This window comes from Telopea speciosissima, chromosome 9 (assembly GCF_018873765.1).
Source record: "Telopea speciosissima isolate NSW1024214 ecotype Mountain lineage chromosome 9, Tspe_v1, whole genome shotgun sequence".
NCBI lineage: Eukaryota > Viridiplantae > Streptophyta > Magnoliopsida > Proteales > Proteaceae > Telopea > Telopea speciosissima.
In genome coordinates, this window is record NC_057924.1 from 2,111,605 (window position 1) to 2,134,802 (window position 23,198).

Consider the following 23,198-nt stretch of genomic DNA (forward strand, 5'->3'; position numbering starts at 1 on the left):
GGAAGTAGTAGAGTTGATGTATCGACCATGACATCTAAGACAACACTAAATCACAAAATCTTTGTCTTTCAGATAATTAGTTCACAAAAATAATAAATCTCTAATATAATTAAGTATCCTAATCACTTGTCTACCATGACCATGATGACTTTTCAACATGTTGATATGGTGTCTTTTAGATTTTATTGAAAAAGTAGTAGTGTTTAAATGATAAGGACCTTGAAGAAACAAGGGAAAATTTGCATTCATTAGATTGAGATAGATCATTAAATCCTACATGAGATTTCGTGTATATATTTCAAAGGAAAGCGCTTCTATAGGGGAAGTGTGGCTCCTGCGCACACGGGGGCCAATGGGAGAATGCATGCAGGCAACAACAGGGGCGTCATTCATGGGAGAGCAAGGCAGTCATTTTGCCTCCCTTTGTGTCTGAACTCTCCCTCACTAGAAAATTTTCTCCATATTTCAAAGGGAAAGAAAAGTTCTCTGAACCATTGGAGTATGATAAACTAGCATTTTTATGTTTATCTCTCTCCTCATACGAAATGACCTCCCTCCCCTGTCATGTATGATACTCTTTTATTGCATCTCATTGTTGCATTTCGGTGTACCACTTGCGCAAAGAATCCTTTCCATATTTCAAATCATCTTATCCACGTGGGGATTGGGGGTGGGGGTGCGGGTAGGGGGGCAGACATGTGAAAGAGGAGGAGACTTTGTGGTTTAATGTTAATTTTAAAATGGGAGTATTACTGGCAAAAAAAAAAAAAACTTGGGGGCGGAGTAGTTTTGTTTTTTGTTTTGAGATGTTACGAAGGAAAATCAAAAGGGGGATACTACGTGTAGAACTAGGAAAATTATCGTCTCCATTTATCAGCCCCTCTATTTACTCTATTTCATCTAATAGGGGGGAGTGGACCCCACCCAGGCAGTGTGTTCGGGCAGGGAATTGGGTGGTCATTTATGCCCCCCTATGAGATGAAATGGAGGGGCAGATAAATGGAGTCAATAAAGATCCGAAGAACTAAGGCTTGAAACCGAGACCTCAAGTGGCCTAAGTGCTTGCCTTGCTAGCCCATTTTTTGCTGCGCTAGGTAGTTGTCTCGAACGAGCTATTACTTTCCATGTTTCATCCAGTACAATGATCAATTGGGGTTGTCTATCTTCTTCTACTTCTCTATCGGAAAAAAAAAAAAAAAAAAAAAAAAAAGGGAGATCTAATCTCATATGCTTAACAAAGAATTTTTCTTGAAACTCTTAGGCTTTGTACGAAGTTTAGCTGGAGATGGAGCTCGTGCCCTCTAGTGTTTGAAAAACACCAGTAGCGTCTGTGTTGCATCTAATTGATTGCTCTTTCTTCGATTGAGCATTGATACTTGTGGAGTCTCTCTCAGCTGGCGTAAGTCACAACTGAGCCACTGCTCTTTGGGGGAGACAATTCCTAAACTTGGCTTCGAAGGAGCAACCTTGGTTGAATCGCTTTTTTCTTTTTCCCGGTATGTAGCTCCACAAGCTAGGAGTGCATCATCGGGGCAGGGCGAAAACGGTCGAATATATCGGAATTGGATCCCAATACTAGCTGCTGCCTAAAGGTGCTTTATGAAAGCCGATCCACAACAGTGAAAGTATGATTGATTCCGTCGATCGAACAAAAACCGCTTCCTAGTTTAACTTAAAAAACCAAATGTAAGGGTGGTTAAGTAGGGTCTATAGTAGGGGTGTCATTTTCCAGCCCGAACTGGTTGGACAAATAGAAGACGATAGGAAAATGAACCGAACCCTTATTGGCTTTGGTTTTCATTAAATCAATAGGAAATTTAACCAATACCAAGAAAACCCAATAAAAGAACATTATAAACAATCCCAAAAATGGATCAATAAGAACCCGTAAAATCAATCCAATCAAGACCGAACCGAACCAGGCCGACTAAGAACTAAATTTGGTCTAATACTAGACCGAAACTGATCAACTCAATTGATATCGAATCAGACCGATTGATACCCATAGTGGTCCATGATAGAAAGGTCATGGTTTATCAGAATTGGATAATGGCCAAGACAGTGATGGACAAACTGAAGTATGTATCCATGCGTAAGGGTTTCAAAAGCAAACGAAACCATATACCAAAATCGAATCGAATCGAATCATTTAAATTGAAACCATAAAACCATTTAATAAATGATTCGATTATGGTTTCAAAATTGAGGCCGTTTAATTAAATGACGAATAAACCTTGTAATTCGCTTAATTATGTATAAATATAACAAAATTTTACCCAAAAATAATAGAAATAAATGTAAAAAAAGAAACCGTTTACTGAGACTGAGCCGAACAATTTAAAATCAAAACCGTGAAACCGTTTAATAAATGGTTCGGATATGATTTCAAAATTGAAACCGTTTACTTAAATGATTTAAATCAAACCGGATCATTTAACCGAAACAAACCGTTTAACACCGTTATAGTCCATGCGGCATTCGTTAGTGCTAGACGAAATAGACATGACAGTAAATCTCAAATATCGTGGGGAAGTGGCACAGCGTGTAGCGCATCATCTGATGGTCTGCAGTGCATGAGCATGCAGTTTAACTTACAGGTGGGCTGTTAGGATGCGTGCCCGTGCGTTGCAGGCCGTCGAATGTGCGCCACACGCTGTGTCGCGCTACAGAGGAGCCCCACGCAAAACACACCAGGTCCCTCTCCTCAGCATATTCAAATCCAATGCATATCTGTCTCTCTCTCTAACTTTGCAGATTAGGGTTTCCTTTACGGCACAGTCTCGTTATTTTCGGGGCCAAAAATTCTCCAACTTTCAGGTAAGGAGTCTTAACAAAATCTGATTTGCATATTTGCATATTTGCATACCCTTGAACGAAACATATTTGCATATTGTGGGGGGAGAGTCATGGATGAGGGTGACGGAGGAGATCGAAACGAAGCAATCTCCGCAGTGGCTGACGAAGGTTTCTTGGGGGAAGAGGATGACGACTACGAAGATCTTTACAACGATGTTAACGTTGGGGAAGGATTTCTTCAGTCTCTCCGCAGCAACGAGGATGTGGGCTTCAGAAACGGGGAAGCGGACAGGAAGATCGAGTCGGCTGCTGAGTCTAGGGGTGTTTTAATCCCTGGGGTTCAGGATACCACTGCTGGTGGTGGTGGTGGTGGTGTTGTCGAGGTTGGAGAAAGTAAGTTTGAACAGGATGTTGGTGCTTCGGGACTGGTAAGTGTTACTATGGCTCCTGCTAGAGTAGAGGGCTTTCAGAATTTAGGGTTTAGAGGCAATGAGTTAGCACCGAAAGGGTCGGTCCCTGTATCGGCAGCTGCTGGTGGTGGTGGTGGAATGAGGGTTTCTTTGGGCCCTTCATCCGGTAAAATGGTTGAAAATGAAGTGCAACATGTTAATAATTCTATGCCTTCTCAGGGAATGACTCAGCAATCTCAGATTGTAGGCTTTGGGAACGTTGCCAATGAGGGTTATGCGAGGCAGCCAGGAGGGGGAGGGGGTGGAGTGGGTGGAAATGCAAATGCTAGTGGCGGGTCTGGGGGTGCCAGTGGTGGTGGTGGGACCATTCTTTTTGTGGGTGATCTGCATTGGTGGACAACGGATGCTGAGCTTGAGGCAGAGCTCGGGAAATATGGGGCTGTGAAGGAGGTGAAATTTTTTGATGAAAAGGCAAGTGGGAAATCAAAAGGGTATTGCCAGGTTGAATTCTATGATTCTGCCACAGCAACAGCTTGCAAGGAAGGGATGAATGGGTATGTCTTTAATGGGAGGCCATGCGTCGTGGCCTTTGCTTCACCATATAGTGTTAGGAGAATGGGAGAGGCCCAGGTGAACAAAAACCAACAAATAACCCAGACCTCTCTTGCTCCAGGGAGAAGGGGAGCAGGGGATGCTGGAGGTAGAAGTGGTGGAAATGCCATTGCAACAGGTGGGAATTATCAAGGTGGGAATTATCAAGGTGGAGATGGGAGTAGAAATTATGGTAGGGGCAGTTGGGGAAGAGGTGGTGCCCAAGGAATGGGGAATAGGGGGCAAGTTGGCCCAATGCGAAACAGAATTGGTGGGATGAGTGGGAGGGGTATAATAGGCAATGGTGGTAATGGATTTGGACAGGGGATCGCAACACACCCACCCTTGTTGCATCCCCAAACAATGATGAATCAGGGTTTTGATCCAGGTTATGGAGCACATATGGGGAGGATGGGTGGTTATGGAGGTTTCCCAGCTCAACCAACTGCTCCTTTTCCAGGGATATTGCAATCGTTCCCTCCAGTTGGTGGTGTGGGTTTGCCTGGAGTGGCTCCTCATGTTAATCCAACATTTTTTGGGAGGGGCATGCCAACAAATGGAATGGGGATGATGCATACTACTGTTGTTGAGGGACACGGAATGGGAATGTGGTCAGATCCTAATGCAGCTGGATGGGCTGGTGATGAGCATGGTGGGAGGGCAGGAGAGTCTAGTTACGGAGATGATGCTGCATCAGACCCTCAGTATGGAGAAGGAAGCCATGAGAGAGGGGGGTGGCCTAATGCAGTGAAGGAGAAAGAGAGAGCCTTTGAGCGGGACTATCCAATGAAGGAGAAAGAGAGGGCCTTTGAGCGGGACTGGTCTGGAGCTTCTGACAGAAGGTATCGAGATGATAGAGAACCAGGATCAGATAGAGATATACCAAGGGAGAAAGATATGGGTCATGATCCTGATTGGTCAGAAAGAAGGCATCGTGAGGATAGAGAAACTGGTCGAGACCGGGACCGAGACAGGGAACGAGATCGTGAGCGTGAGCGGGATCGAAATAGAGATGACAGAGACAGATACTTGGATCATCACAGATACAGGGACCGTGAATCTGAACATGATGATGAGTGGGACAGAGGAAGATCTTCCAGGACCCACAGCAAGTCACGTCTGTCTCAAGAGGAAGATCAACGTCCAAGGTCAAGGGATGCTGAATATGGGAAGAGACGGCGGCTACCCTCAGAGTGACTGAATGCTCTGAATCTGGTCAGCTGGATAATCAAATTCTGAATTACATGGGATCTTCATAGTCATTCATTTTTAAATACATAGTTTTGTGGACGTTTGTGGTCTTTTGAGAATGCTGTCCCCGTTGTACCAGTAAGGACTTCATTGCCTACGATCTCTTGCTGAAGCATATTCTAGCAGGAGTGCGGGTTAATTATCATAATGGTGAAAAGTAAGTTCAATACTTGAAAATTTTTATTCTTCAAATATTCTCTTATGGTTTTTCCGGCTGTGTAGTTTTCCAATGGTCATGACACTTTTTCATATTAATCCTCCCACTTTTTCTTAACCAATGCTGTGCTATGATGTGCATATTTTAATTACTTTTTATTTGCATCTCTGTTAATTTTTTGGAGTGGCTAAAAATGCACACTCCATAGTCGCAGCTACAGTCTCTGTTTGGAGGTTCTGATGCTCTGCTTCTGTGCCTACAAACCAGCAATTACATATAGTTACATTAGTCCTCTGTCATTAAGCCTTTTTTTGGAGAACTAAGGATTAGTGTTTGATATGGGAAATAGAAGTTGTTATCAGTGCAACTAAAATCTTGAACATTCAGTTAGTCTATTGTTTTGTGGTTTAATTAGAAAAGCATTATTATTAAGCTGAATTTAGCCCCATTGATAGGAAATTGAATGACAGAACCTTCTCTTCTTTTTTCACATGAAAGCATGTCACTGATATTTAAACACAAAGAAATGCACATTCTGATTATGTCCTATGAGCATTGGATCTGTATGATGAACTGGAGTAATCTAGTTGTTATCTTTGATGAATTAGAAAATCCTGGTAAGAGCCAAAATTAAATTTTCTTACAGTGTGACCTTGCTCCAGCTGTATAGCATTGGCTGTTGGGTTTATTTGGGGATGATTGGACATATCCGGCCTTTTTAAAGGACCAAAGCTGCCTGACAAGTTGAACCTTTTGATCAAAAGGGAAGATTCTGTGCAAGATTGATCCATTTACAGTATGATGTTTTGGAGGAAGAGGAACAACTGCAAGCCTGAAGTAAAGGTGCTATCAGTTGATGTGGTGGAGAGCAATGGCAACCTTGTAATTTGGGTTCCAGTTTCCACTGTTAAAAGAATTTGTGGGATCAGCTATACATCTTTTTGTTAAAATCAGAATGAGTGCATCGACGGAGAATGTTAGGATTGTTGGTCCATCATTGTATTATTAGGATTTTTTTTTTCCCCATCATTGTATTGGTAGAATTTTTTGGGCCATCATTGTAAAATCTGGATGTAGTTCTTTTGCTGTTCCTTTTGTGTGAGCCTTTGTATACAGGGCTTGACCCTTCATATCTCCCATACAATTGTATTCGTCAGTTGGAACATTAAGATGGCTCGGATGTTCTATCATCTGTCTGTTTTTTAGCATTTGACGTAGATCTTTTGCAGTTCCTTATGTACAGTTTCAACCTTTGTATATGGGCTTTGCCCCTTCCTACATCTAATAGAATTGTATTGTTAAAAAAACAGAGGATATGACTTAGCATTCTGTCATCTGTCTTTTTCTTGCCTATCTTTGTCATTGGCTCTATGATTTTACATGCTGTACTGGAAGCTTCATATTCTTTTTGTTTGCCCAGCTAGTTTTTCTTAAACTTAATTGTCATGAAGAGTTGGTGGATTTTCTGTGTGGATGGCAGCTAAAATTAGGGTTCTACCTGTTTACTTATCTGCTTTTCTTCCCAGTTCTATTTGGTGGCGGTTCTTCTCTCCACTCTCTCTTTGTTCATTTGTGCTGTAATTTTTCCGTCTTTTCTTTAAGTTTTTGGTCCTATTTACATTTTATTTTCTATGCGTTGTTCTCATTTTGATGTGGGTACAGGTAATATTCGACCTAATAGTTGATGGGCTTATGGAAACTGATCAAATCAAGTTCACACGGAGGTACAGATGGAAGTAGTATTACTCTCTAGGGTTGTAATATTGGGCGTTATTAACTCTAAAGCTAAATAATTAGTTTAGATAGAATAAGTATAGAGGAATTCGATTGAGAGAATGTTCAGCATCTTGGGATTTAGGAACAGAATAAAAAAATGTACTGAAACTTGAAAAATTACAACGAATTTGAAGGGCCAAAAGCATTCATTGCGGTTCAATCATGTAGACTTTTGCTGAGAAGGTTGAACTTCTTTAAGATTTCCCAGAATTTTCAGCAAAGGAACAACATATGCTCACTGAGCAGCATGTTATCCAAAAACTAGCGAAACATTTTATTTATTCAGAAAACAGATTTAGAACTGCAGAATAGCTGAAAACATGTTCAGATTGACAGAACATATGTTCACCGAGAAGGAAAGAACATATGTATCCAAAAATTAACGAAAAATTTTAGTTATTCAGAAAACAGATTTAGGACTGTAGAATAGCAGAAAACAATAAGGTTAGGACAGAAAAACACGTTCAGGCCGACAGAATAAAAAAATAACAGTAACAGATAGAAAGCGAGGCAAGGAATACTTAAATTAGATGCAAAATAGGGAATCAATTTAGAAGAGAGTTATGGCATGCTTCTTCTCAAAAGAACAACTTTATCTCTTCCAAATCTCTCCCACTAGTGTCTCGAAATCTTTTACTAAAATTAACTTTCCAAAATATACTATGAAAGTAAAAGAACTCTGATGCAGCACCATGTGCCCCCACCTGAAGGAACAAGAAGAAGAAGCAGCCCTGAAATTAGGGCTTAGTTTGGGAGCCATAGCTTAGGTGTACATTTACTAGGTTCTATACTTAGTTTTATTTCAGCTTATTTGTAAACTTAAATTGAACCGGTTTAAACCATGGTTCAATTTAAGTGATTTAATTAAGTGTCTTTTGTTTTTAGTTATTAGGGGTAGATAGGACTTCTAACCTTTTAAAAATTTAAGTTGTTTTAAGTGAGGGAAGAGTTTAATTTGTATTAGGATTTGGCCTGTGGCCTTTTATTATAAAATTTCAAATCGTGGGAGGCTCCCCCACAAGTTTTATGAATTAAAAAAATCGTGTTTGCTGCCATTGTTGCTGCTGCTGCTCCTTGTGAGTGTTTGCCTTGTTGTTCTATCAAGGAAGAAAGGGTTGGTGGATCTCTTACGACTCCTTACACCATGACAGCTAGGAGGGTCCCTAAGATTGAAGGTGGTTCTATCCTTCTCCATTGTTCAAGCTCATCTTCAAGCTGCTGTTACTGGAATTCTGCAACATCCAGTAAGTTATTTAATTTTTTTCTGCAACATCCCTTCTTATTCTAATCCTCCAATCTAGCCCTAACCCATCCCCATCAATCTCCACTAAAACCTAGGTTATCTAGGGACTGTTCAGCCCTATTCTACCGTCCATATCCTTTCAAACTTCAAGCATAACACCCCCGCAGTAGCCCCTACACTTGATTCAGATTGCTGCCCCCATTCCTAGCTCAAAACCCTAAAATCCCCTCATCTCTACAAAACCCCAAATCCGTCCTAGACCTAACTAACCATCAGAATTGCACCAAACCACAGCCGAACCATCCCCTTGTTGCCCCTAGGACTCGGCTAGAACCCCTGCCCAGAATTCCCACTCCAAACCTTAAATTCACCCTTTTTCCTCATTTTCAAAACCTGAAACCCTAACCCTAAATTTCTGAATTTTAATTTTTTAATTAAAACTTCATCAAACCTATACCATTAGCTTCTCCTAGACCTGCCTATTAAAACCATATAAAATTTGACCCCATTCTCATAAACCTAACCCTAATTTTGCCCATTTGAACCAGCAGCCCCCTTTTGATCCTGTTGCTTGGCCTCTGGCAGGATCCTTCTCCTATCTAGAGCTACATTGAACTCCCACAACTTGGACCAATAGCCAAACTTTGATAGGTCCATTGTACTCTTATTAAGTACGAGTATTGAAGCCCCATGTTTGGGCTTGAAAATATGTAGGTTAAATGTATCCCACAGCTCTCTACCCCTCCCCAAAACCAAAAAAAAAAAATAAAGGGTTAAAAATTAGAATAAGAGAATACAAGAAGAAGAAGAGCAATTAATGATTATGATAACAATGACATTTCAGGGAATTTTTTTGGAATGTCTGTTCTCTTCAGCACTAATTGGTTAGGATTCTCAACATTCTTGGACTGGATTTGTTAGTCAAAATTGATGAGGTTTGTATTTGCCACTGAGATATTGTTCTGTTTGGAATCTGTTCTCATTTTGTGAATGAAGGTAAGTGAGACGCAACCCTAGTTTAGAAATGTTACTATGATTGCTGAAAGGTAACATTGTCTATTACAAGTTAGGAAAAGATATTACATCTGTGTTAGTATCACCAAGAACTATGCTGCCACCATACAGGGATAAGTATTCAACTTGCAACTGTTTCCAGACATTGTGGGCTAAAATTGGATTATTATCGGAACCCACAAACTCCTTTAGTTGATAGAGCCCATTATATTACTATAGAACCAATATCAGCAATAATTCAAGGCAAATGTTAGGTTTTGTCATGAAATAACTCTGTTCTTGTTCCTCTCCTTCCACAAGGACCAAGTAATCCAAAAGGAAGTCATCTTCAGAGTACAAGTGATTTGGGACTTGATTTATAGTTGACTGGGTTCTAGCCGTTTTATACCAAACTTGCCAACAAAATGTTTCCAGGTATTGCATGTATACACTTCAGGAAGAGATGATTGGTCAGATTCATTTCACATTTAAACATGGTATCAAAGTGGGGTTTTTGTCTTGGAATCCTATCCGGGAGGGTTTTGGAGTTGTTCCAACCTACCCCCCATCAACTTGGTATCAAAGCTATGGAGAGGCGGTAGGCAAGATCGACGGTTGTTGCATTCTACTTCCAATTGAAGATTTATCATGCAAGCTTGATTCAATGATTCCATTAAACTCGTGGACGAGTTTTGTTTCAAGATGAGGTGAGCTGATGTAGATCAAAGTTCCATATGTAGCCGTAGGAACAAGGCCCCAAAACCAGCTCAATATCGTTGTGATATTCAACTGCTGAGGGAGGCAGCCTGGTATGATGATGTGGCAGGTTTTTGTTGGTTCGATGGAGCATCACATAAGGCAGCCTAAGTCCAGATTGCATGGTGCTAATTCAGGTTATATTTGTAGCCTTGCAAAAGAACTGATGTAGGTCGAAATATGAAGAAGAAAAGGCCAAAGCACTGATCACATGAACAGTGTCACAGCCCATATTTGCCTTTTTGGGAATTGTCAATAACAGCAAAATAGAAGAAGGGAAGGAAGAAAGAAAGAAAGAAAGAGGAAGAAGAAGAAGAAGAGGAAGAGAAGGGAGAAGATTGAGGGAGAAGGGCTGGACTCTCTAATCTAAAGAGAGTCCAGAAATCACATTAATATAAAGGGATATGTATAGGGGTAAAATAGGAAACAAATAAGAGCTTAGCGCCATATAGCTGACGCTATTCTCGAGATGGGCTATTCCCATAATACTCTTTACATCTAACACTCCCCCTCAAGCTGGAGCATATATATCAATCATGCCCAGCTTGTTACAAATATAGTCAACCCTCCCACTTACTAGAGACTTAGTAAAAATGTCAGCAAGTTGTTCTCCAGTCTTGACATACTTTATACAGATTACGCCCTATTGGAGTTTTTTCTCTTACAAAGTGACAATCCACCTCAATGTGTTTAGTTTTCTCATGGAACACGGGGTTCGAGGCAATATGTACTGTTGCCTAGTTGTCACACCACAATTGCATTGGTGTAGAGCTCTCAAACCCTAGTTCAGTCAACAACATCTTCAACCAAACTAATTCACAAGTAGCATGTGCCATGGCTCAGTACTCTGATTCTGCACTCGATCTAGCCACTACACTCTGTTTCTTGCTCTTCCATGAGACAAGATTCCCTCCAACAAATATACAGTAGCCGGTAGTTGATCTGAGATCAATTGGTGATCCAGCCCAACTCGGGTATGACCATGATCAGTGTACACTAACCCTTGTCCAGGAGCCTTCTTGAGGTACATCAAAATCTGAATGACAGCATCCCAATGAGATGTCCTGGGAGATGACATGAATTGACTCACAAAACTCACCGGAAATGAGATATCAGGTCGAGTGATTGTCAAGTAGTTCAGCTTTCCAACCAACTAATGTAATTCAGATAGGGTAAAGCCCTACTAGAAGCCAAGTAAAATCAAGTTCTGATCGAGTCTGCTGTTTGGGGCAGATTTGGATCTGTTTAGGGCAAATTTAGGGTTTAGGCTAGGGTTAGGGGTGAATGTGATATATGGTAATGATCAGCAGGTCTAGGGGATTATTTTGTTATAAAAATATTGGGATTTGGATGAGTTTAAAATTCCTGCAGAATTAGGGTTAGGGTTTGGGTGTTAGGTTTCAAGTTCTAGGGTGAAACTTAGGGTTTTGGATGGGGGTTTGAAGTTGGGTTTTAGATGATCAGATTGGGTTCAAACTAGGATCGAGTGTAGGGGCTGGGATAGGGATGATATGCCTGAAATCTGAGAGGAATTGGGTAAGGGGATAGGGCTGGACAGAACTTAGATTGAACTAGGGTTTATGAAATTAAAACAGAAATTAAAGGGGGATCGAATGGGGAAGGAGAAGGAATGGAAAACAGAATTTAAATTCAAACTTACCCCAAGAATCCACCGACAGAAGCTTGATCAATGAAGGATGAAACCACCTTCACAAAGAGAGAACCTCCCAGCCGTCACGGCGTAAGGAGTCACAGGAAGTCCACCTGTCCTTCTTCCTTGATAGATCCACAAGGCAACACTCCAAGGAGTAGGAGTAGGACCAGCAGCAGCAGCAATCGGCAGCTAGCAAACAGTCTTTTTTGTCTAAAATTCAATTGTGGGGGAGCCTCCATGATTTATCTTATTCATAATATGGCTTTATGCCAAATCCTAATACAAATTAATTACCTCCTCACTTAAAATCGTGGAAGGGGCCTAATTAAACAAAGCTAATAACTTAAAAACCCCAAAAAGACTTAATTACCCCTAATAACTTAACTTAAAAGATTCTAACTTAAAACTATTGATTTAAAAGAAGATTCATTACTAGCCAATAGGATTTAAGAACCTATTAGCCAATAGGAGCACTTCACTTAAATCAGACCAACTAAACCAATTGGATGCAACCAATTTAAACCGGTTCAACTCAAAAAATAGAAAATAAACTAAGTATGGAAAATGCAAGCAAAATAAACCTAACCTATGGCTCCCTAATTAAATCCTAAGTTCAGGACTTCTTCCTACTTGGGGCTACATCACCAACCTTCTCTATCTTTTCGGATCATCAAGGGCATCTCCCTCATCTGCAACAAGTTTAGTGTTTGGATCCATTGGGCTATCAAGCGGTTTGCACCCTAACATCCCAGCCTCTGTAAGTAAGTCAAGAGTATATTTTCGCTGTGAGAGAGATATTCCGTTCTGAGATTGAGCCACTTCAACTCCTAGGAAATAATTCAACTTTCCCAAATCTTTAGTTTGAAATCTCTGTTGTAAATGAGGTTTCAAACTATCGATGCCTGTAAAGTCATCACCAGTAATCACAATGTGATCAACATATACAATCAAAAAGATTCTTCCAGCACTTGTTTGATGATTGAAAAGAGAATAATCACTATTGCATTGTGATAGGCCAAACTCAAGAACCACATTTGTAAAGCGGCCAAACCATGGTCTCGGAGACGGTTTCAATCCATACAAAAACTTATTCAATGTACAAACCAGCCCAGACTCCCCCTGAGCAACAAACCCTAGAGGTTGCTCTATAAACACTTCCTCATGAAGATCCCCATGGAGGAAAACATTCTTGACATCGTGCTGGTGCAGAGGCCAGTGATGCGAGGCAGCAAGGGAGATCAAGACACGAACAGAGGAGAGTTTGGCAATTAGGGAAAAGGTATCCAAGTAATCGAGACCATACACCTGGGCATAGCCTTTAGTCACCAACCGAGCTTTCAGGCGAGCAAGAGAGCCATCAGCATTAACTTTGACCACATAAACCCAGCGACAACCAATGGCAGATTTTCCAGGGGGCAGTGGAACAAGATCCCAAGTGTGGTTATGGTCCAAAGCCTGCAATTCATCTTCCATAGCTGTCCTCCAGCCAGAAATAGATAAAGCCTCTGCAATGCTCTTTGGAATAGGATGAGATGCAACAGTGGAAATGCAAGTTTGAAAGGTAGGAGATAAACCAAAATAAGAAACATGAAAAGAAATTGGATGTGTAACACAACGACGGGTACCTTTCCGATGAGCAATGGGCTGGTCCAAGTCAGAAAAGGGAGGATCAGGTATAGGATCCACAGACGGCGAAGACGTAGCAGCAGAAGGAGTTTCAATAGGGGCAGCAACTTCTTCTCTTTGACGAGGTTCATGGTGATACATATGAATGATGGGAGGCCGAATAGGGGGCTGCACAAGAGGCGGAGCAACAAGAGACCGTACAGGAGGCTGAATAACACAAAGAGGAAGATCCTCACCCAAGGAAGGATCCTCGACAGGCTCATGCACATAAGATTGAGATCCAAAGAAGGAAACATTAGCCATAACAAAATACTTGCGAAGAACAGGGGAATAACAATGATACCCCTTCTGAACACGAGAATATCCCACAAAAATGCATTTAATGGTTTTAGGGTTTAACTTCGATAACCCTGGAGTATGGTCACGAATAAAGCAGACACACCCAAAGACACGTGGGGACAAAGGGAATAAAGACTCAGAAGGAAAAAGCAAAGCATGAGGAATGCCCCCACGTAGGATAGAGGAGGGCATTTGATTGATAAGATAACAAGCAATTAACACTGAATCAGCCCAGAAAGTCTTGTCCACTTTCATTTCAAAGAGAAGGGACTGAGTCACTTCCATCAAGTGACGGTTCTTCCGTTCAGCCACACCATCTTGTTGGGGTGTGTCTGAACAAGAAGACTGATGAATGATTCCACGAGTGGTCATAAAGTCAGAAAAAGGGGCGGAAAAATAGTCCCGTGCATTATCACTACACAACACCTTAATATAAAATCCAAATTGATTCTTAATTTCAGCAATAAATGAAGAAAAGATAGAGAACAATTCAAAACAACTTTTCATTAAGTACAACCAAGTCACATGAGAGTAGTCATCAACAAAAGTAACAAAATATGTAAAACCCAACTTGGAAGACACTCGACAAGGACCCCATACATCGGAGTGAACCAAAGAAAAGGGATGTAAGGCCCGTTTGTTGACACAAGGGGGATAACTCACATGATGGAGTTTCCCAAACTGACACGGCTCACAATGTAAAACTGAAAGGGAACGCAAACTAGGAAACAATTTTTGCAAACTCTGTAAAGATGGATGACCAAGGCGACAATGAAGTTGATGAGGGGTAACGATGCTCGAACAAGCAACTGAAGATGCGTCCTCCAGAAGATAGAGCCCCTCGAGACCCTGCCTCTACCAATCGTCCTCCTCGTCCGCAAATCCTGAAAGACACAAGAATCAGGAAAAAATGTTATAGAACAGTTGTAGGCTTTGGTAAGTTGACTAACAGACGAGATTAAAAGGAAATTTAGGCAAATACGAGGGAGAGGTTAAGGAAAAAGAAGAAATGGGCTGCACAATACCAGTGCCTTTGACTATAGCACAACAACCATCAGCTAAAGTGACACTCGAATGAGAAAGTTGTAAAGAGGAAAAGATACCTGAGATGCTAGACATATATGGTCTGAGGCCCCTGAATCAATAATCCAGGGCCTAGAAGTGGAGAGGCACATAGTGGCATTACCTTTCTGGACAAAAGTAGCAATGGAAGAGATGTCCTGAGCAACCTTGCCCTGGCTGTAGCGAGCATACTCCTCCTCTGTCATAGTCAAAGTTACACGGCGTTCCTCAACAGGTACAAGTGGGGCTGCAGGGTCTACACTAGCAGTGTTAGCTAGCTTGGCTGCAGGTTTGCCATGTAGCTTCAAACAATAACGCTGAATGTAACCAAATTTGCTACTATGTTGGCAAGTCCTTGGAGGACCAGATCTCTCTGACTTCTCAGACAAGTCATGGGTACTAGCAGAAGGTGCAGCTGGGGGGGTCTTGGTAGATTGACGACCCCCACTGCGGCTACTACTCACAAGAGCAGAACTATCACCGGAAGAGACTCGAGTAGTGTCACGAGATACACAAAGAACCCGAGAAAAGTGTCTGCAAGAGATGGAACTGTAACACCCCCAAGAATCTGAGACCGTACTGAGTCAAAGTCAGGGCCCAAACTGCCCAAGAAACTCATAACTGCTAGTTGCTCACGTTGTTGCTGCATTTGGGTAACATCAGAGGTAATGGGCAGCAAAGCATTCAACTCCTCATACATCCTCTTGAAATCAGCAAAGTGTTGGGTCAATAGTCGACTCTTTCTATCAACTCGATAAAACTCTCGAGAGAGTTCATAAATCCTGGAGAGGTTGTTGTGCCCAGAGTACAATACAGCCAGATACTCCCATAGGTCCTTAACAGTGTCAATATGGGTCACAAGATCTACAATATTGCTGTCCATAGAGTTGAGACCCAAGATGCGAGCATCAGCAACCTCCCAAGCCTCATCATCCATTTTGGCAGGTTTCTTGCCAGTCAAATTATACTTCTCACCCCATCCAGTGAGAACTACGGTCACAATCTTGTGCCATTGTTGATAATTCTGACTACCTTCTAGCTTCTTAGAGGTCAGAAAATTAGGTGAAGAGGATACAACCGCAGTCACAGCCTTGGTGTCCGTCGATGTCTCTCCCATAATTTCCACCAAAGAAGAGCACCAAGCACCAATAATTGAAAACAGAGTAGTCCTCAAACAGTAGCAACAGCCCAAAAAGACTTCAATCTCAACAGGAAATCAGAATAGGCTTCAAACAGTAGGAACAGCTCAATAATCATCAAACAAGTGCCATTAGACAGCAAACCAGCAACATAATAGGCATCAAACAGTAGCCCAACCACCACAAAGTAACTCAGTAGCTCAACAAGAATAACTCGATAGCAGCACAACAGCGTAACAGAGATAAAATAGTCAACAAACAGTCCATAAAATCGATTCAAGAAATTGATATCCACACCAAGACTCATGCAGCAATTTAATCCATAACAGAAATGGATTGCAGCAATGGAAAATCACCAAAGAAACAGTCCAGAAATGCTTCCCATTCAACTCGAAAATAGGGTAAACCAGTGCAAAGAACCCCAAACCTGAGACAGATTAGGAATCGAGGCTTCTAGACCATTGCGGCAATCCTTCAAACACCTTCAAGACATCGAAAATGGGGTAAACTACCCCTACAGCAGTGTAAATCCCTAGAGAGTCTTCAAAACCTTCAAGAGTCTATCCCACCTTCTTCACTTGGTTACAGAAATAAGAAAGGGACTGAAAGAAGAAGTGGAAGCAGGCCCTACTGGATCAGAAATGCTCTGATACCACGTCAATAACAGAAAAATAGAAGGGAGGGAAGAAAGAAAGAAAGAGGAAGAAGAAGAAGAAAAGGGAGAAGATTGAGGGAGAAGGGCTGGACTCTCTAATCTAAAGAGAGTCCAGAAATCACATTAATATAAAGGGATATGTACAGGGGTAAAATGGGAAACAAATAAGAGCTTAGCGCCATATAGCTGACGCTATTCTCGAGATGAGCTATTCCCATAATACCCTTTACATCTAACAAGAATGTTTTTTAGATGATCTGGTGGACCCCTTGGCTAGTTGTATGGAGGATGGTTTGAAGGTTAACTGTGTGCAGATTTTTTTCTCAAGAGATTAGGCTGTCGAGATAAATTAGGAACTCAGTTTGTCTTTGCATGGGGGGCTTAGTATTCAGCTTTAGTTTCTATTTTTAGATTAGATTAGTTTCTAAATTCCAGGACTCTTTATTTTGCCAACTAATGGGGTTGGATTTCTTTGTAATTGGTTTATTATTATGACAAAGTCTAGGGGTTTCTTTTCCGCACAAGAAAGAGTTGTTTTTATGTAATGGGTAGTTTCTATTTTTAGGATTCTTTATTTGTCAGTTAATTAGATTTCTATTTGGATTTTATTTTATCTCTATAAGACTTTGATGTAATCGATTTGAAGTTTATAAATAAAGAAAAGAGGGCTGAAACAGCCAAGTTGAGTTTGGAAAAAAAAAAAGAATGAGCTTGGTTAAAGCCATTAATGGCTATGAGAGACAGCTCCTGTAAGAAACAGGTACTGAGGCCGTGGGGTGAGAGACCTAAGGGAGAGAGTGAGAGGCTCAATCCAAACTATCTTCTATTTTTTTTTTTTAATCTTTTATTCCAATCTATTTTGGTGACAGTTATGTCCTGAAAGTTCCTGATCTGCTGAAGACTATTCGAAAGACTGAATCAGCCATTGGAATTGATGTTTGATTGTTGCATGAAGGCTTAAGAATATCAGTACATTGATCCTACTGTAGTGTGGTTCTTAGTTGAACTTCTTCTACATTAAATTTGTTAGACGGTTTTAAAGAAACAAAGTTGAAAAGAATGTGGGTTCAAAGAAGAATAGAAGGATTATAGTAATCCACCTATCTAATCTACTCTGCCTGAGAGAATCGATCTGCAAAAACAATTCATCCTGTGGGTGTAATATGCTTGGTACAGTCCTATGTATGTCCCTTTTTAAGATCATTGGCTTCTTAGAATGTACTGTAGGTGTTTGTTGTTTAGGTACTCTCTGCTTTTTCTACTTTGCCAGTTGTTTGGTATGCTTTTTTTTTATCAGATAAGAATTTGTTAAGCAAAATGAGAGAATGACACTGAGCTTAACAGAGAGGAGAGCCACCAGGTTAAAGTCTTTCCGCCAAAACAGTCATATTCTAGCAGTTTTAGCTATTTGCATTTTTAGAGATAGACTTGAAAGAGGAAGACTCATAGTATGTTTTAATATCTTGTACAAAATTCATGATTCTCCAGCCTACCGAAATGTGAGGCTAAGGGTTGATTCTGTCTAGAACTTCTTTGGCATTGCCCAAAATGATTAGGTTCCTAAGAGCAGGTTTTTCAACAGCTTCTAGTTCCTTCAAAAACCCAAATGCTTAAATTTCTTTGGCTGACCCTTGCACTGATTTTCAAGTGACTGCTAAGGATTATCTTCTTCATTCCTGGTATTGGTATCATTGGAAGGGGGTGGGGGTTTCGCTTTGTGTGTCATAGAGGAGGAGGGGGGGGGGGGGGGAGATCCATTGGAGGTGATTACAAGGGTTAGAGACAGTCACTATGGAAACAAATTGATTTCTTAACTGCCCCACATACCAACGTAAGAGAGTCATTAGGAGACATTGCAGAAGATGGTGTTGGATTCTACCATGATTTCCGCAAGTCTTCCCATGAAACAGTTTACAACCTGGACCTTTGAGGTTGTTTGGTATTTTAGGTATGTCCTCCCTTTTGGCATCACTAGCTGTTGAAGAGTAGATTGATGCACAACGTTTGGAATCTCGCATCCTCTGCTACCCCCCCACCCCCATAAAAAAAAAAGAAAAAGAAAATATCCTTTTGCAGCTTATTCCTCTTGTAGTCTTGTATCATTTCCTTTTTGGTTTAACCTGTTTCGCTTTTGTGCTGATGAATTAAGAGTTGATGGTTCCATGTTCTATTCTTTAGCTGATTTCTTCTCTCTGCAGTTTGAAGGGGCATTTGGAATCCAGGAAGTGGGGCTGCTATGTCGTTGTCTTTGCATGTGGGCTGATTCTGATCCGTCATGGAGAAAGGCAGAAACTAAACCTGTAGAGGGAGAGGTGAAAGAGACATGAGAATAGGAGATTTCCAGTTACATCAATGTAGTATGAACTTAACTATCTTTGTAATGGTTCCTTTTCATGATGTTCCTCGTCTTTATGAAACCACATAAGAAGTGTTTATTAGAGGACAGTCGTCGGTTGCATGGATTTGGAAATCGAACCAGAATCAGCGGACCTTGTTTCCAATTAACGCCAGTTATGGATGCACTTATATCTTATTCTTGACAAAATGCTCGTTCTTTTAGTCAGTAAAATAGAAAAATCATTGAAACTTACCTCTTACAGTTAGATCCACAAGACTTGTTTAAAAATCTAAAATATTATAGATTCGTGGGAATGTTTGCTACTTCTTCCTGATTCCATTTTCTAGGGTTTTGGTAGATGCTGGCTAGTTTCCAACAGAGTCCGATTCGATTTGAATCAGAGTTAATGGAGGTTGATACCATGCCTGATTCTGGGTTGTAGAAATTTTTGTAGGTTGTGGCTGGAAGTAATGCTTGGATGTGAATGAGTTGTAATGGGGTTTGAGGACACGGTTTTTTTAATGTGTGCAGCTTTTGTATCTTATGGTTTATATATCTTTGTTATTATTATTTTTCCTATTAGGGACTTGGAACAGTATAAATTATTTTTTGTGACCATTCTTGTTGCTTCCTCCTCCCTTTGCCCCAAATACTTTGAACGGTATTTGGGTCTATGGGTCTATCAGTCTGAGCTAGCTTCCCCAGTGATCGTTTCATACATGGAGTGTGGAAATTTCATCCTCTCACTGTTCATTATATATATATGGAGAACAAATGTTTTTAACAGTTCAAAGATATTGATATCTGATTGAATTGGATTGGGCAATACGGTAAAAACATCTAATTTTTTTATTGAAAATATGATATTTTGATCTTGTATCTGTCTGATTCGATCTAATACACAATTAATACATATCGGTATCGATGATGACCGATAAATCATTATTTTGAGCTAGTAGAGTCTTAAGACGGTAGAGTGGTCTTTCGCCAAAGCTGTTTATGATTTTATGCATCCTTTGCTTTTAGGGAGATATGATAAACCTTGCAAAGTTGTATTCTTGCCTCTTGGATCGACCATGACATCTAAGAGAACACTAAATCACAAAATCTTTGTCTTTCAAATAATTAGTTCACAAAAATAAGAAATCTGTAATATAATTAAGCATCCTAATCACTTGTCTACTATGACCATGATTTCTTTTCAATATGTTGATATGGTGTCTTTTAGACTTGGTTGAAATAGTAGGAGTGTTTAAATGATAAGGACCTTGAAGAAACAAGGGGAAATTTTTATAAATTAGATTCAGATGGATCATTAAATCCTACATGTGATTCCATGTATATATTTGAAAGGAAAGTGTTTCTGTAGGGGGAGTGTGGCTCCTGCGTGCACGGGGGCCAATGGGAGAGCACATGCGAGCAACAATAGGGGCGTCATTTATAGTTTCATGAGGAGCAAAGTGGTCATTTTGCCTCCTTTTGTGTCCGAATTCTCCCTCACAAGAAAACTTCTCTTAACCATTGGAGTATGATATTCGAGCATTTGTGTGTCTATCTCTCTCCTCATATGAAATGCCCTCTTTGTCCTCCCATGTATGATACTGTTTCATTGCATCTCATTAATACATTTCCGTGTACCTTGTGCTCAGAGAATCCTTACCATATTTCAAATCATCTTATCCACATGGGGATTGGGAGAAGGGGAGAAGACATGTGAAGCAGGAGGAGATTTTGTAATTTAATGTTAATTTGAAAAGAAAAACAAACTTGGGAGTAAGGGTGTCAATTTGGGATCAGAACCGGGAACTGTCCCAATACCGTCCCGCTAAAACCCGGTATCGGACTGTCCCATTGGTAAATGGGACGGTACTGGTATCTGATTTTGGTACCGAATGATAAATGGGATGGGGCAGTTCTGAGAAGGGATTCCCAACGGTACCAGTACCGAAATACCAATTAAGTACCGGATGGTACCGAAACTACTAGTACCATTTAAAAAGAAAGAGTATATAAGATCTCTTTTTTTTATAAAAAAAAAGGTATAAGAATTACGACTCATTGGGGTTTCACTAATTGCCTTTTGAATACGAAGAGGAACAATAGGTCAATAGCCGTACCTTGAAGTCTCTCTTCACAGAATCTGCTACAGGGCTCTTCCCTCCTCCCTCTTCCCTCCTCCCTCCTCCCTCCTCCCTCCTCCCTCGACCAACTACATCTACCAGGTTCTTCTTTTTTGCACTTCGTACCATACTACCATGTGACATGTGTGATAAATAGAGTTTTGTTTGGGAAAATCAAAGAGGAAACACAACGGGATTCTTCCATTTTGTAGGACTTCTCTAGATTTAAAAAAATGAGAAACTTATTACATGTGATCTTAAGGAGTTTGAAGAAGTAAAACTATGATTTCATAATTTAAGTTGCTTTACAAAAAGTAGTAGACAACTTAGATTTCATGATAGTGAAAAAATTTCACAACACTAATAAACCTGCCTTGTTAGAAAAAATTAAACTTTTTCTCCCTTTTTTTACAGTACCTAGAACCTTTTAAAAACCGGTACCATCCCATCCCGCTAGTAATCGAGACTGGGATTTAGGTTTGGTCCCGTTAACTAAATGGGACGGTACTGGGATTGGCACTTTTGGTACCGATACCGGTACCGTCATGTCCCAAATACCGAGAACCGTCCCAATTGACACCCTTACTTGGGAGGGGAATAGTTTTTTTTGGGGGGGGGGATGTTACAAAGGGAAATCAAAGGGGGGATAATATAAGTAGAACTAAGGCTCGAAACTGAGACCTCGAGGGACCTAAGTGCTTACCTCGCTAGCCCATTTTTTTTTGGCTCCGCTAGGTAGTTGTTCCGCATTATTATTTTCCATGTTTCATCGAGTGCAATAAGATCAATTGGGTAAGGGTGTCAAAATGGAACCAAAACCGATTGTTGGAACCAGAATCGATCATTTACGATCGAATTGAACCGCACCATATAAAAATGATGCGATTTTGATTTCATAGATTCTATTATCGATTTGGTTTGATTCAAAATCGAAAAACTGTCGGTTAACCGAAAAGAAACCAGGTAGAAAATCGAGATTAGGAATATTCTTATTTGTTTAGAATGGGGTTAAGCACTCTAAAATATTAAGACTCCTTATTAAGATTTTTTTGAATTTCAGTTTGAGTGCCAAATTCATGAAGGGTTAGAAGGTTTTATTACAAGCATGTCTTAATGGACTTTGTTAATGAATCGAGTGGAGTATGGATTGGTGATGTCCTTAGGTTGGTTTCCTTTACGGTATTTGGCGGCCTTAAGTAATCACTTAATTAAAATTATCATTGCAGCTAGCATGTCTAAGTGAAATTTGCCTAGAGTTAGATGTGTATGAAACAACATAATTTCTCCCTCATAACAAGGACAAGGAAAATAAAATTAAAAGGTACAAAGTTGAAACCAGTATTACAAATCGCATATAAATCGGATAACGAAAACCGAATAAAAACGGCTAAAATCGCATCGCATATAAAACGATTTTGATTTTGGGTGATTCTTATGCAGTGTGGTTTTGATTTCTACCTTGCAAAATATGCACCGAACCGAAACCGCACCGTATAATCAAAACCACACCGTTTGACACCCTTAGAATTGGGGGTTATGTACATGGTTCTTAGTATCGTATCGGGGCGGGCGATACGTACCAGTTTTGCTAGTCACCGATACCATATCAATAGCACGGTACGGACAAGGGGTAAAATGATAAAAAAAAAACTCATTTTTAAGGAGATTCAAGGGTAATTTTGTACGATACAACTGATCCAAGCTGATACCGTATCGGTATCATATCGATTTTGCAGATTACCAATACCCGTTCCGATATCGTGCACTAAAACCATGGTTACATATCTGCTTCTAATTCTCAACCCAGCGAAAAAGAAAATTCTTCTTCTACTTCCTAGTTTTTGCAAAAAAAACCTAATATAAGGATGATTAAGTAGGGTATACAGTAGGGGTATCATTTCCAGGCCAAACCGGTTGGACCAATAGAAAGATGATAGGAAAATGAACCAAACCCTTATTGGTTTGGGTTTTCATTAAATCAATAGAAAATTTAACCAAATCAGATTCTCCGAAACCAAGAATCCGATCATGGCAAAGACTGTGATGGAACAACTCAAGTATCGTGGCTCGTGGGGCAGGAAAAAGCACCACAGCCAAAAATCTACGCTATACGCCAGGTCCCTCTCCCTCACAATATTCAAATCCAATGCATATCTATCTCTCTCTAACTTTGCAGATTAGGGTTTCCTTTACGGCACAGTCTCGTTATTTTCTGGGCCAAAAATTCTCCAACTTTCAGGTAAGGAATCTTAACAAAATCTGATTTGCATATTTGCATACCCTTGAACGAAA

The 23,198-nt window shown here is 40.4% G+C and overlaps 1 protein-coding gene across 1 annotated transcript; it reads left to right on the forward strand.

Moving 5' to 3' along the window:
• Window positions 1-2,859: 2,859 nt before the first annotated feature.
• Window positions 2,860-6,391, forward strand: LOC122640102 (WAG22 antigen-like). Its single transcript, XM_043833230.1, has one exon. It carries the CDS (start codon window positions 2,907-2,909, stop codon window positions 4,992-4,994), a length of 2,088 nt encoding a protein of 695 aa, XP_043689165.1. The 5' UTR covers window positions 2,860-2,906; the 3' UTR covers window positions 4,995-6,391.
• Window positions 6,392-23,198: the final 16,807 nt, after the last annotated feature.

Coding starts and splice junctions, on each gene's coding strand:
- LOC122640102 (XM_043833230.1), top strand. CDS start 2,907: ATGGATGAGGGTGACGGAGGAGATCGAAACGAAGCAATCTCCGCAGTG.